The following is a 14,732-nucleotide window of genomic DNA, read 5'->3' as shown; positions in this document are numbered from 1 at the left end:
CTGACGCTCCACATGCAGGTAGAAGCTGGTTGTATGATCTGTTGCTTAAGCAAAGTAATGTTGATCCACAACACTGTTGTGTTGGTTGCAGTAATACTCATATACACACGTTCCACGGCCTAGCCATTATACTCTCTGTCAGTGTTTTTTCTATGTACAACATAGAAAGCGGGTGTAGGATTCACACACACACGACTTGGTTTTGTTATAAATCCTGTTCACAGTCTGTGGGTAGCGAGCATTGTATTAGCTTACGCTATACATTAGCGTTCTACCAAAGGTCTCAAAATGCTACAGTTGTTATTGTGTGTAGGGAAAAAGGGTTTTTTGTGAGGGGGTGCCGAATAAACCCCTCCTTCCCACTTACATTTAAATTTTTTACATTTAGTCATTTAGCTGACGCTTTTATCCAAAGCGACTTACAAGTTCTGTGCGACAAGACAGCAAGAAGGGTATAACTCTATCAGCTGAGTAACAATGTTCATCAAAGTGTTGCGTGTTACAGTGTAGGTTAGTTTATTAGGACAAGTGCATGACATTAAGGTTAGTCGGGGTTAGATTTTTTTTTTTTTATCATTTCAGATAATGGTTGAAGAAGTGAGTCTTTAGTCGACGGCGAAAGATTGGACGGGATTCGGCTGTCCTAACTGGGATGGGTAGTTCATTCCACCATTGTGGGGCAAGGACTGAGAATAGGCGGCTTCTCTTTGATGACCCTCCGGGAGCTTGGATAGGAGTAGATCTGAGGCGGCCAGAAGACGCAGAGCGTAGGGGTCTTGAGGGTGTGTAGTTAGAGACCATTGACCGGAGGTAGGCGGGAGCAGTTCCCTTTGCCGCACGGTATGCTAGGTCGAGGGCCTTGAAGCGGATACGTGCAGCAATGGGGAGCCAGTGCAGGTCCCTAAGAAGTGGGGTGACATGGGCTGACTTCGGTAGGTTTGAGATCAGGCGGGCCGCTGCATTTTGAATGAGTTGAAGAGGCTTGGTGGCAGTGGCCGGGAGGCCAGCTAGCAGTGCGTTGCAGTAGTCGAGGCGGGAGATGACTGTTGATTGGACGAGGAGTTGGGTGGCTTCTTTTGTCAGGAAGGGGCGTATCCTTCTGACGTTGCTCAGGAGGAATCTGCAGGTTCTGGTTGTCGCTGCGATGTGAGCAGAGAAGTTCAACTTGACTGGTCAAGGGGATTTTTTCTCATTTCCTGTTGAGCCAGTCAGGGCCGAGCCGTTCAACGACTTGGCGGGGGAGGGGGGGGGGGGGAAGGGTTGTCCTGACACGGCTCCTATTACAAACAGGAGTCGTGTGCAGGGTTTCCCCCCGTCATAGCATATACGTTGCTATGACGACGGCTTCCGTGAGTTAGATCTTTACGTAAGGTCTGTGGTGTTAAAGTGTCGGGTTAGAGCGTAGGACTTACGGGTCTGCTACGCTCGATTTTTTGTGTACACTTGAGTCAGTTGGTCACGTGACTCACAGTTGACATGTCTTTTTCATACTACGACTCATGTGGGAAGGCTTTCTGGGGAATTTCGGTCTAAACCCTCTAAGTAAGGGGTGACTGGATGTAAAAATTTAAACAGTTTTTACTCCCGGCTGTGCAGCTTGGGTTTATGTTGTTGATGCTTCTTTCTTTGTTATTAAAGAGAGTTGGGGTTAGGAAGCATCGCACCCCTCTTGTCGTTCCCCTGGGCGCCTTGGGGATTCAATGAAAGGTCTAAATAGCCTGTTATTGATGTGGATATGCCCCACGCACACATAGTGCTAGCTCGGGGTGTTCTGTTGAACATCAAGCAACTGACTGGCGCGCCTTGGTTGCTTGGGGTTGAAACAGTGTTTTTATAAAGCAACTGGGATGGGGGTTTTTCCTCTTCCGACGACCTATGTTGGTTGTCGACGGATTCTCGTTCATATCGGGGGATGATGACGGAATGGATCTGAACATACGTAGAAGGGTCTCACGCCCTGGGGGTGGGCCACCAGGCGCGGTTCGCACCGAACGTCTGGGTGGCGCCTTCTTTTCATGTTTAAGATCAACACGCATATCTGCCCCTTCTCCTGGAGTTGGCATGTCGGCGTGGTTAGGGCACGGGACTGGTTCTGGTCATGCTGGTCCAGGTCAGTTAACCCGTTGTCCGCCGGGGATGCAGATCTGCTGTTCTGGTACCCTGAGGGACTTGGGCTTTTTTCCTGGGGGAGAAATGCCAGGTCGGTCCGGGTGTCACAGGGTTGGGCACTATAGAGACCCTTGTGGGTACATAGTACTCTGCACTGTCGTAATGGCTTACGGCCGTGCCAACCTGTACACGCCCGATCTCGTCAGATCTCGGCCGCTACGCAGGTTGGTCTTGGTTAGTACTTGGTTGGGAGACCTCCTGGGAATACCGAGTACGGGGTGCTTGGGGCTGGTTCTCCATTCCTTTCGCTCTTCTCTTACGCATGGCGAAGAGGGGCCTGTTGGGGTGGTCTTTGACCTCCTCGGGGGACCCTGTGCTCCCCGTATCGCCGGGCCCGGTCCGAAGTAATGTTTCGTTGACCCGTAGGCCTGGGATAACCCTGTTGGAAACTAAAACACTTGTACTGCGGTAGTGCCCGCAGGTACGTTTTGGAGTTTTAGCGTTATGGGACCAACCACCGCATAGGGTAACGTCTGGGTGGTTGGTTCTCTGGTGTGTTGGTGCAGTGTCAACTCCCGGGTTGCCCGGTTGAGTGTGCCCCTGCACGTTCATGACGTCTGCCAATCGTGTCAGCCTTCGCTGCCTCATTGAGGGAGGCTTTGTCATGGTGGTCAACAACGCCAGCATACGCCCCTTCCGACGGGGCGGCTGTTTCAGCTGACCCCTCTGGCGCCTGTCTCGTCCGCAGTACTCCAGGCTCGGGTTACAGCCTGTTGCCTGGTTTTTCCCCGGTGCGCTGCCTGCTTCCGTGGTAAGCCTTTGGTTCTTACGGCCATGCTGGCTGCCTGTCCTGCAGGGTCGGTGTGCCAGGCGGTGTGCTATTGGGGGGACAGGGCCCGCTCTTGTGAGGGGCCTTTGTCCGAATACGCTGGCGATGTGGGGGGCGGGGTCACTAGGTGACCACCTGGTGGGGTCTTGATGCTGGCATCATGGACTTCTCCGGGCCCCCGTTTCCAGGGGGTCCAGTTCCTTTGGTGGGTCTGGGTCTTCCTTCGCGCTCCGCTGCTACGGCCTTGCCACAGGGTTGGGTTTGCTCTTGACCCCGTGATTTCTGGGGGCAGTAACGAGGTCGTTCCTTCCGTTCGTTCCTGGGTGGCATGCGGGTTGTGCGTGTGGGTAGTCGTGGGGTCAGGCCACGGTCTGCTCACCCTGTGCGTTGAGTTGCTTGAGTGCCTCTTCGCACGGTCGGGTCCGTCGCTCTCCTGTGATCCCCCAATAGGGGGGGTGCCCTCCATTAGGGGGGGTCGGGGGGGCTCGGTCCTCCCTGATCTGATGGTTGTGGGGGGCCTCAGCGGGGTGTATTTGTCGGCCGATGGCTCTCGCTCGGCCTCCCTTGTGCGTGAGTGACGCCGAGCGAGAGCCGTTACGATACAGAACGTTAGGTTATGACTATAACCAAGTTCTGTTAGTAATGGTGACGCTCGGCGTCCGACGCCGTTGCAGCCCTTGATCTCACCTTGTGGTGAAAGCTTGGGAAGGAGGCGAGTAGGTGGCCACACACCTGCTTATGAAGGTAAGCTGATGAGGGGTGTGGTCAGACGAATATTGGGATAAAGGTACATTGTGGAATTTTATTCAGTGCGCGTGCACAAGCGAGGTGCAGTGCGTGAGTGACGCCGAGCGTCACCATTACTAACAGAACTTGGTTATAGTCATAACCTAACGTTCTGTATCGTAACGTTTTGCGAGGTGAACCAAGCCTCAACACGAACCAAGCACCAAGCGCGCGTTGATGTTCTGCGAGGTGAACCAAGCCTCAACGCGAACCAAGCACCAAGCGTCCCAAACGACCTCATGCGCATGCGCGGCGAGCACCTGGCTGAAGCATCTGTTTGGCAAAAGAAAATGCGCATTGCGTGCGTTACCGGGGCCAATCGCGGGAATGCGGAAGGGCACTTGGGCCGCCTTTAATATAGAGGCGTCCAGCCTCGCCTATGTAGTAAATTCTTCAGGCAAAGCCGTTGCAGTGGCTTAAACGAGGACATATTGTGCACTTCACACGTTTCTATAATTGTTTTGTCGAAACTGGAATGCCTGTAGCCTGTACTTCCGTTTAGACATTTCAGGAGACATATCTTTACCAGCCTACTGGGACCTTAACTGTAGTGTTAACTCAGTTTAAATCAGAACTTCCTGCTCCATATTAGATACATCCTGTGAGCCACACATGGCCTGATAAAAGTTGATTAAAAACAGATTCAGTTGCAAAAAATACCAAATGATAAAGGATGGTCATTGTCAAATAACGTGAACCCATAGCAGTGTAAAATAGACATCTGGTGTATTTTTACTGCAGCGTCAACCTCTTATCATGCAAGGGGACCTATGTGGGACATTTCTAGGACGATTTGCCGACTGGCACTTTGGCGACCCCTAGTGGCTCGGGTGTGCATATTTTGTAATACAATATATATCGGCTTATTTGTTGCCTGTCGATAGCGACAAAATCCGTTCTCGAGTTACATGCCGGTATTTGAGGCTTGTGCAAAGTACACGGTATTGCGCAAAATACCACTCGCGACTCTTGGGGCTCTAGTTCTGTCAATCTAGATCCGATCTAGAAAATTATTGTGGAGGGTTGTAGCCAATGAGTGTGGCTTTCCAATGATAGCCCACCTAGGGATGTATGAATCAGGGATCTGGTGAAAAACTAACGAGCGAAAACAGGAAGAGAAAAACAGCAGAATGAATTGAAGTCTATGAGAAAACTCAGTTTTTCTTTTGTACAGTTTACCTAAATCACTCCTAATCACTCATTTCTGAATGGATCTTTATGAAATGTACATGTACAGGTACATAGTACAGGACATGTACTACATAAGGCTTCAGGCTATGGGTCCGTATGGATTTGTAAGCCATATACCACCTTCTGGGGAAATACTACCTCTGGACTACTAACTACTACAGAAAAACTTGAGTAACAAGTTTTTACATTAGCACTAAAATTGAATTTCAGAATGTCATCTTTCAAAAGAGACCAGGCTCATGCGTGTGCTATAAGTATAAAGTATGTTGTTTTGGTTTGCAAAAAAAGTATGCAGTCCTCAAAAATGAAAACTAAAAAGGCCACTTTTGGGGGCGCAGGTTATAATTTTAAAGTGAATACTTAAGGGGTATTATTTTCTGCAACAATGTAAGTGAAATACACAGCCAGCTCGACCAAGAACCCAATAATTTGTTCTGCAGAAAGTCTGAAAGCAAAAAAAGAAAGCACACAGATGACGGCGTAAAGACACGGAAAACAGCAGGGGCCACAGTCACCCATTATTGTTTTAACCTTCTTTACTAATTGCTATATTGCTGTACTCGCCAGTCACACTAGTAGCCTCAATGCAAGAATAATTTATTAAATGACCAACGCTTCAACATGGTCTTCTTCAGGGTAATGAGGGGACGGGGGGATTCCCTGATAGTTTGAAGACAGTCATGTGGAAATGTTGGTAACTCAATAACTTATTCTCGCATCGAGGCCATGGTCCCCTGCTGTTCATCCTCTACTTTACTACACTTTCAGATAAACGAAACTCTTCTCTGCTCGTCTACTCCCGAAAGATCAGTTCCCTCTGGTGCATCAGCGAAGCAACCATGGAGACCTGCATCTCCGTGGCTCAGAAACAATTCACCTGTCCTGTCTGTGTGGATCTACTGAAAGAACCCGTCACCATACCGTGTGGCCATATATGTATGGGCTGCATCAAACACTGCTGGGATCAGGAGGGGAGTTAGTACAGCTGCCCTCAGTGTAAGAGTGTAGACAGTCTCTGCATATATATATATATATATATATACACACACACACACACTTTATAAACCTTTTTTGAATGTGCAATTAAAACATTTAATTAAATCAAACTATTAACACTGTCCTTATATGTATTAAGTTACACAAGTGAACTTGAGAGCCGTGTTAATTCCATTTATTGATTTTAGAATTGAAGAACCAAGTACCTCACGCACTGCCATCATGCTGAAGGATTCCCATTTCATTCAATAAAATCCATGCCACACAAACGCAACGCGAATGGTTTTTAACAGTTTAACTTGGCCATTATTCATCTTTCACGGTAAAACGCGAGCTGACCGCTGGGATACACAATACGTCAACAATTGTACACTACAGCGTTGCTCTGCGTTGACACATAAAAAAAAAGCCATTCCTACATGGCAATATGACGAAGGAAGATACATCTCAAACAAAACCAACAAATGAAAGAACAGTGAAAATGTACAAACCTGTAGGGCTGTTCTCGACTAAAGAAATTCTTTGTCAACCAATCATAGGATTTTGTCAGCTCTTCGAAAAATCTATTTAATCAACACATTAAATTGCTTCTCAGAAATGCTTCAAAGCCTTCTGTAAAATGAACGTAATCACACAGAAGGACCTTAACACATCTAGTGCACTTTTGTATAATTGTTATGCCAATATCTCATGTTTCAGGAAATAATTTATTCAGCATGAACAAAGAGCATACAAAAATGTATAATCGCCTTGAAAAGAAAAGTCTCAGTAGATTATAACGACGTTAACTACAGATTAGTTGACTAATGAACTAGAGGGAGCAACTCTACACATCTGTTTAAAGGTCACATTTATTTTTTAATAAAGCAGGTTTATGTGCCATATATACTCAAGTATCAAAATACTCAAGTCTACAGAGAAATACACAGCCTGTATTCAGAAACTGTGCTTAATTCGAGTCATTTGGATTTGACAATATTATGCTCATTGCATGGGTGGTCCTTGACTTGTGTGTGTCTGTTTTTCAAGATGGCGTCTTGCTTTCTTTCTCTTTTTCCACCTAAATGATTCACTAATATGTTTCCGACAACATTTTAGGCAAGAAATAGGATATGCAATTACTGGATCTAAGTTTAATCTAGTTTGAACAGGACTGAAACAAAGGGGTATAGAGGCATGCTAGAATCTGAGCATAATCTGAGGTATTAAAAAAAAATTCAAATAATAACACGTTTTGGGAACCTCAGATCTATATTAAATTGTTGAAAATGAGTATAATATGTGACCTTTAAGGGTTACAAAAGGTGATTTTCCCCTGCCCACCCCACCCCCGAGTCTTTATGTAGCCTTCACGAAGGACATTTTGAAACTGTGTTTCTTGTCTGTACCGTCCTCGGGCTGGTTGGAGGACTCTGGCTTCGGCTCGGGGTTGGATGGTTTTTCCTGGGGCTGATCGGAGGCCTTGGGTTTGGGATCGGAGGACTTGCGCTTGGAGGGTTTTTCCTGGGGCTGGTCGGAGGCCTTGGGCTTGGGGTCGGAGGGTTTTTCCTGGGGCTGGTCGCAGGCCTTGGGCTTGGAGGGTTTTTCCTGGGGCTGGTCGCAGGCCTTGGGCTTGGGGTCGGAGGGTTTTTCCTGGGGCTGGTCGCAGGCCTTGGGCTTGGTTTTTTTCCCCTGGGGCTGGTCGGAGGCCTTTGTCTTCGGGTTGGGATCCGAGGGTTTCTCCTGGGGCTCTGTGGGGCCTTTTGGACTGGCCGGTTCCTCTGGTTCAGACACTTTGGTCTGACTTGGGTCTGGCTCTCCGGGAGCGGGTAGCTCAGACTCTGGATCGGACTGCAGGGAGATATAGATAGATATATATAGAAGAGAGAGAGGGCAAGTGAGTGAACATGTGATATCAAATGCAAAACTGGTGGATATGTTGTGTTTCAACAGTAATTTATGGTTAATTGTGGGAGTTAACAGGGTGGGACTCGAGGCTCGTTCATGGGCCACAATTTGAAATTGAATGGGATTCATAGATTTTTTTTTAATATAATGTTTCCTCATTCCTACGTACGGAAACATTTAGTGTGGATTCTCCCCACAGTTCTATAAATGAGGCCCTGGGGTGTTGACGTGCACAGAAGAACTGAAACAGACAGTTTAATGGAAGGATTTGAATGGCTTGCAGTAATACAGTGACGTTAACAACAATATCCTACCCAGTGATTTTCACAAAAGCGAATGACCTACGCCTGGCAACTGGCGAATATTTTCCATCCCTTTTCAACATCAACGGCAGTGTGAATGACATTCAGTAAGGTAGGCTGAGATTTTCTAAAACATACACGGTATATACACAACATTTGTTAAACACAGGAGCAATCTATGGTAATGGTGAGAGAAGTCAGAATTGACTGGTATGATGGTCCTTTAACACATTGGTCGCCAAGATCGCTGTCCAGCGTTATTGAGATCAATATTTCATTTTTTCGCCATGGCATTCATAATTCATATATACACCTGCGGTGCTGCAGCTGGACCCTATAGGAGTCTGCCGACAGACACTATGTACATAATGGATCGCTTTCTAAACTTAATAATCGATATGATTTTGGCGTTTATTGCGACATACAAACCGGAAATGGACCTAGGCAATCACAGTCGTATACTTGGGATCTTTCACCGCCAGTCTCTTTGACCCACGGTAAGAGGAATATAACGTTATTTTCAACCCGATTGTGCGTTTCCTTGTTTGCAAACCATCTGATCAATATATCCAACCAACCTACATAAAGCATTTACTGATGATCGGGGAATTATAAACGACCCCCCCCCCCCCCTTTCCTCCGCGCATGATGAGGCATAATGTATACCGATCATATACATTTGAGTTTTTTGGTGTAGCGTGTATGGGGGGGAAACGGCAATCCATAATCTATATAATGCGTTTGGGCCTATAACTAGCGTTTTTGGAATTACAGCAGAAAAGATTAAAATCATACTTATATTCTAGAAGGTATTAACACAACAATGTATGAATGAAAAAGTATAACGTTCCCACATCCTGAACGATAGATAATCGATGTTGAATGGGCCATAGTAATGTCAATATAGCAATACAATTTTAAAAGTTATAGCCCTGCAAAGAAGGTAAACATCTCCATAGACTTACAGCGCTGGCAGAGAGGGTACTTTGATGGGTACAATGGCTGGCACAGAAAGTGTTAACAGTTCTCTATGTAAGGTATGTATCTTACCCTACTACCACGACAAATAACCTAAGAACATGTTCTTTACCTGTATCTATTTCTCACGTAATCCGTTATCTGTATATATCTGACACATTACTCCCTGTCGATATGCAACTAGTCCCTCCAGGATTTTGTGAAATAAATACAAATTTGACCAATCCGTGCAATATTTTCATATTAAAATGGTCAGGCTGCGATTTTATGGTCCTGGTTCTGATGGCACTATTCTATTCTATTGCACTTTAACCAGCACGGCACCCGTCCTGTACGCTTCTCCGTATGCTTCTCCATTACAGAGTTGGGAAGGTGGGCGGATTAAAGCAAGATGTTCGTAAATCAGCTCTCTGGCACCAGTTTACAAGAACATCGAAATGCCAGAGTGAACCTCATATTGTAGTTGATATACCTAAAGTGGTTAATGCATAGGTATTTCAACTACAGTATGAGATTGTAAAGTGTTGATTTCCATTGACCAATCAGTGGTCTTCAGTATGGGATAGCAGCAGAGATGGTACCCTTGGTACCTACTGCAGAGCTGGAGCTAAAATCGGCACAGTAACTCAGCTTGGTGCGGCCCTCAGTTGGCAAAACAAAGCGGTAGCACAGATTCCGGCACGATGCGGCACGGTGGTGGAAAATCACCATTAATCATGAAACACTGTGGTGACGAGGAACCATCTTCATTGAACAGCACATTTTGCAATCTCAAATGTTTTTCATCACAATTTTCTAGGGCTGACCTTCGATTATTTTTTTGGATTTCGAAGCTTCGGGGCCGAGATTCGATTTTAATTCGAAGCTTCGGAAAAAATATATATATATATATATAATTAAAAAATTATTTATTATTATAATTTTTTTTTATGTTGTGGGACTTGTACAGCACTTTGTTCAACTTTGTCAGTGCTGTAAAGTTTAAACCTTTTTAAATCTTAGACAAACTAAACACTTTGCTTCCATGAAATATTGTAAGCCGTCATTTGAGGCTTTATAAAAGCAGCACAATGAACACAAATCTGTCAGTGCCGAGTCCGACCTCATCTTAAATAACAAACAGCATTGCTTGTTGTAATTAACAAAGAGAGGCAGCGTTGATTTTCCAAAAAAAAATATAAAAAATATATATATTCAAATAAATTTGGTTTGTTTACATAATCGAATTTTATTTTCATATTCGAAGCCCATGCCCATCGAACGAAGCTTCAAAGTATTTAAGACAGCCATACAATTTTCACAATGTCCCATAACACAGAATGCGGCAAATTTTATTGCATCTTTTGAGAGAAAGACACTGCAACATCAAACATTTTGGCTCACAAAAATACTTGGGTCGCGATATCCTAGTGGGTCAGATGATTAGAAATTAAACAAATTAACTTGAGTAATGTTTGGAGACATCTTTATCCACCTGACGATTTTGTCAGTATGTCAATATGGACATTTAAATATGAATACATTTTCTCTCTATGCACAAGTTTCCAGTCTGCTGACATCTGTAGAGAGATCCATATATCACTATCTGTATATTGATCGTACGCAATCGAGCAATTATATACATATATTTTTTTGTTGCTCAAATTATTTCTATTATCATCAATAACATTTGTATTATTTATTGTTGACGAAAACATTGCAACGCTCCTCTTTTGGACAGTGGTTACTCACCTCGCTGAAACCCAGGCCACAGTGTCGCTGGTTGCGTCCCGACAGCTTCCCGTCGAGGCCCTGCTGGTACTGGTACTCCAGGTCACAGTTCATCTTATTGTCTTCCACACCTGCAGAGGAGACACCAGTCACACGGCAGCAACACCCACCCACTACAGGCCTATCCACGCATGGACAGATCTGATCAGTGGGTGGATAGCAGGAGGAGACAAGTTAAAGGGGCACGTTGCCATTTATATATATTAAATATATCTAAAATATATCTATTTTCTGCACACGGTCTCACACAAGTTCCAAATCCTTTTGTTGTAATACAAATTAATTTGGCTTTGCAAGATACTGAGAGTCAACGAGTTTTGAGTTTGTCCTCATGTGATGATGCCAAAGAATGCGGAATCCTTGTGTTGCGTTAATTACAGCTCAGTGAAATGACGTAGATGAGAAAATACCACAGCCTAAAGATTTATGGATGGATAATGGAGGGATAATTATAATTAGTATAATATAGTTTTAAGTTAGTAAACCTGTTTTATATACTCAGTGAATACATACATACATATGTATGTATATATTAATTCAAAACAAAGCATTATAACCAAATATGTGGTGTGCTGATTACAGTAATCGTTCTTGGAAAATGAACTATACTGAAGACGGGGATATATAAAATAGACTTCAGATGTATTATAGGTGAAATGTATTCAAAAGGTATTATGGGATTATGTGTAATGCAGTCAAACAACAACCTCTAGGGAAAAGAGCCCTGCTTGGTATTGCACTTTGTTAACACATTGAGTGCCACGCCCCTTCCGGGAAGTGCATCTGGCCTTGCCGTCCATTAACCCCATGTAAACGCGCACCTTGTTTGTAGAGCTAAACCTATATTTTATATTATAGCTATGGGTCTAATAACGCCGTAGATTGTCAGTGAGTTGCTTCCAGTCAACGTGCAAAAAAACAGATAATTTTTTCATCCGTAGATTTCTGTTGTGAATATGAATATAGTTTGGGTGCTTCTGAGTAATTCCAAGAAAAAGATGTGAAAACAGTGTTTTTGTGTAATTCAATAAACACGTTGTAATCATACCCGTCAACCCTCCCGTTTTCCCCGGCATTCTCCCGTATTTCACCATTCATTCCAGCCGTCCTCCCGGTTAAATATGTCCCCGTAAATCTAAATTTTTTAACGAAAAGGGTCTGAAATCTCCAGTTTTTTTTTTTTTACAAAAAGGCTGCAATTCCCCTCCGTGACAACAGGTGGCAGCCGTGTAGATTAGAACGTTAGCACAGGAAGTCAGACCGGGTGAAGGTGGCGACCCGAAGAAGAAGAAGTAGGCCGACCGGATAAAGAAGGATTCTAGGCTAGAATAAAGTCACCAAAGCCGATGTTAAAATGTCTATGCTTTGTGCAAAAGCCAACGTGGCCTTCAGTTTTTGTGACGATTTCAACCCGAGCGTAGCAGACATGTTTCCTGACTCTGCCATTGCTCAGAGGTACTCGGTGGGGAAAACGAAAGCTCATCTCATCAAAGGTAAGATGGCTTTGTTATGGCTAGCCACAGACTAGCTAGCAGCTAACGTTACTAATGAATAGACAATATACTAGCCTAGGTTTACCCTGCTTTCTGTTAAATGGCTGCTGTGAAAATGATCTATAGATATAGACTGTTTCGCAAATATGAAGGACAATCAAATCTAATCACTGGACTCTTTTGCTCAACAGGTGCCATAGCTGTGGAGTTTGATGACGAAGTTACAAGCATATGTAAAGCTCAGCCAGAGTGCAACTGTAACAGAGTAAAGTGCAACAGTAATATACAATGTACTGGGTATAAAATATATAAATGAGTACTACTGAGTAATAGTGCTAATCAGATGTATGTACAGATCACTTTAAAAGAAATGTCACTAGAGCTGCCGCGGTATTGATGTTTTCCTTAACGCACAAATTTGCAAAATATTTCCTACCGCCGCGGTTATTACACAAAAAAATTAAAAAAAAAGTTTGAATGCATTTTTTTTTTTAGTAGTAGTAGTCTACTCTTTATAGCATATAGCCTGCCTCTAGTCTAAATGTCTATCTTTAGAGGATGACTTTGCAGCATGAATATTGTTTGGGATTCGGCAAGCACGCATTAGTTATTGAAAGTGAAACACGGATTCGAAGTTTCCCCTCTGGTCGTGCGCCGTTCACTCGGTGTTGCGGGCAGGGGTGGTTACCCCCCCGACCCTTTCTTATTATTATTACTATGAAGTTACTACTTTATAATAAAGGCATTCGTTTTGTGGCATTAACATTATATAGTTATACGTTCAATAACATCAGCGTATTTACCGGACCATAGCAAGGCAAGCAATACTCAATTCATATCTCAGTTCCTTTCTTTGCTCAGAGCGTGCTGAGTTGTCCCATTCTGCGGTCTGTTAATAAAGTTTTCAATCAGACAAGTGTATAGAACGAAGGGCTTTTATTATAACATTCGTTGCAGACAGTAAAATCATTATGTCTCGTTTAGTACTCCTGAGGAGCGATGGTAGTCCACTCCGGCGGGGAGCTAAAGCTAACGTTATTAGCCGTATTGTGATGAGCTCTGATCAATGGCTGACATTCAGGACGTAAAAAACTGCAGGACGCTCCCAACGTGTGACGCGTCTCTCTTCTGACCAATCAGTGGTCTGCAATGTTTCACATGACTTTTCTGGTACCCAATAGGGTCGCTTGGAACCTCGATAGAGGAGTAGGGTATATCTGCAGAGCCGCAAGCCCAACGAGAGGAGGGTACTTTATTATTATTATTATTATAAAAAACAGCGGTGATGCGGTATTCAGCCTACTCTGCGGTGGCCGTGATGTAACAGCGATACCGCGGTAATGCGGTAATCGCGGCAGCTCTAAATGTCACTTTAAAGGAAGGAGGTATTGTAGTATAGTTTAGATCAGGGTTCGAAATTAACGGGGGCTCGGGGCAAAATGCCCTTGAAAATGGACAAAATGCCCCCGAATATCAGTTAAGGGGGGCAGAAAATGCCCCCGACAGTTTACTAATTATATATATAATTATATATATGATCTACAGTGCGAGCATTTCCCTTGTATTTGGCCCTAATAATATGTGTGTGTGCGCCACCCGGAAAAATCATTTACTCGAGACGAGTGACGATTACAAAACAGCTCCGCTGTTATAATAGTCCCACATTACACAAGGCGCATAAACGTCCAATCACAGTAGCGCCCGAAAACAAAGTCACGGTACCGGCTTAGGCAAGTTATACATTCAGAATCAGACAACGCAAAAAAATCAGCCAGCCATGAAGCCCATTCATTTTTATTTTGAGCAAAAGATAGACGAGGAGAAAGAGAGGAATCCGGCTGACATGGCTTTTGAAGTGATATTCGCACGTGTTTTTGCGGGTCCAGTCCCCACGGTATGTTGACAGAATTCGCAAAACACCTTATCGACTGAAGCATAAAAGTCATTAGGATACTGCTCTGCTCTGAATTTAGGGCTTAGTGGGGAATTTCTTCCGACGTTAACGTTAACGACGCACCGAAGCAGCTAGACCATTTCTCCGTGTTGTGTGTAACACGCAGCGGTCCCCGCCTCCTCCCTCCTTGCAACAAACGTTCCACCCAAAAACGGAATTTCTATTTCATAATGAATTAAATAATTGTATAAAGAATTTTCAATGTTCTGTCATCTAATAATATATTCCATTACCTTTCCTATCTGTATCAGTCAAAATGTTGGTATCATAACAACACTACAACATACAAAAGCAGCTTGACAACCGATATCCTTTGCGTTTGATTGATTGAAAACTTTATTAACAGATTGCAGAATGGGTACAATACAGTACAGCTCAATACACACAAGTTAAGGGGATGCAGACCAGAGAAAGACTTTCGTCTTGTTTACATCAGG

General features: G+C 44.1%; 1 protein-coding gene across 2 annotated transcripts in view; it reads right to left on the bottom strand.

The window, feature by feature from the left end:
* Positions 1 to 6,069: 6,069 nt before the first annotated feature.
* LOC311245655 (uncharacterized protein) overlaps positions 6,070 to 14,732 on the bottom strand; it is a 44,509-nt gene continuing 35,846 nt past the window's right edge. For both annotated transcript variants that reach the window (XM_084335588.1, XM_084335587.1), the window contains exons 4-5: positions 10,810 to 10,919; positions 6,070 to 7,741 (exon numbers count right to left, since the gene is read on the bottom strand). In XM_084335588.1, coding sequence (XP_084191714.1) covers positions 7,250 to 7,741; positions 10,810 to 10,919 — 602 coding nt within the window. In that variant the 3' untranslated portion in view covers positions 6,070 to 7,249. The remainder of the gene's footprint in view (positions 7,742 to 10,809; positions 10,920 to 14,732) is intronic.

This window comes from Notolepis coatsorum (assembly GCF_963971535.1).
Source record: "Notolepis coatsorum genome assembly, chromosome: 18".
Taxonomy (NCBI): Eukaryota; Metazoa; Chordata; class Actinopteri; order Aulopiformes; family Paralepididae; genus Notolepis; species Notolepis coatsorum.
Note: the sequence above shows the minus strand (reverse complement) of the source record. Positions and strands in the feature narration are given on the sequence as shown.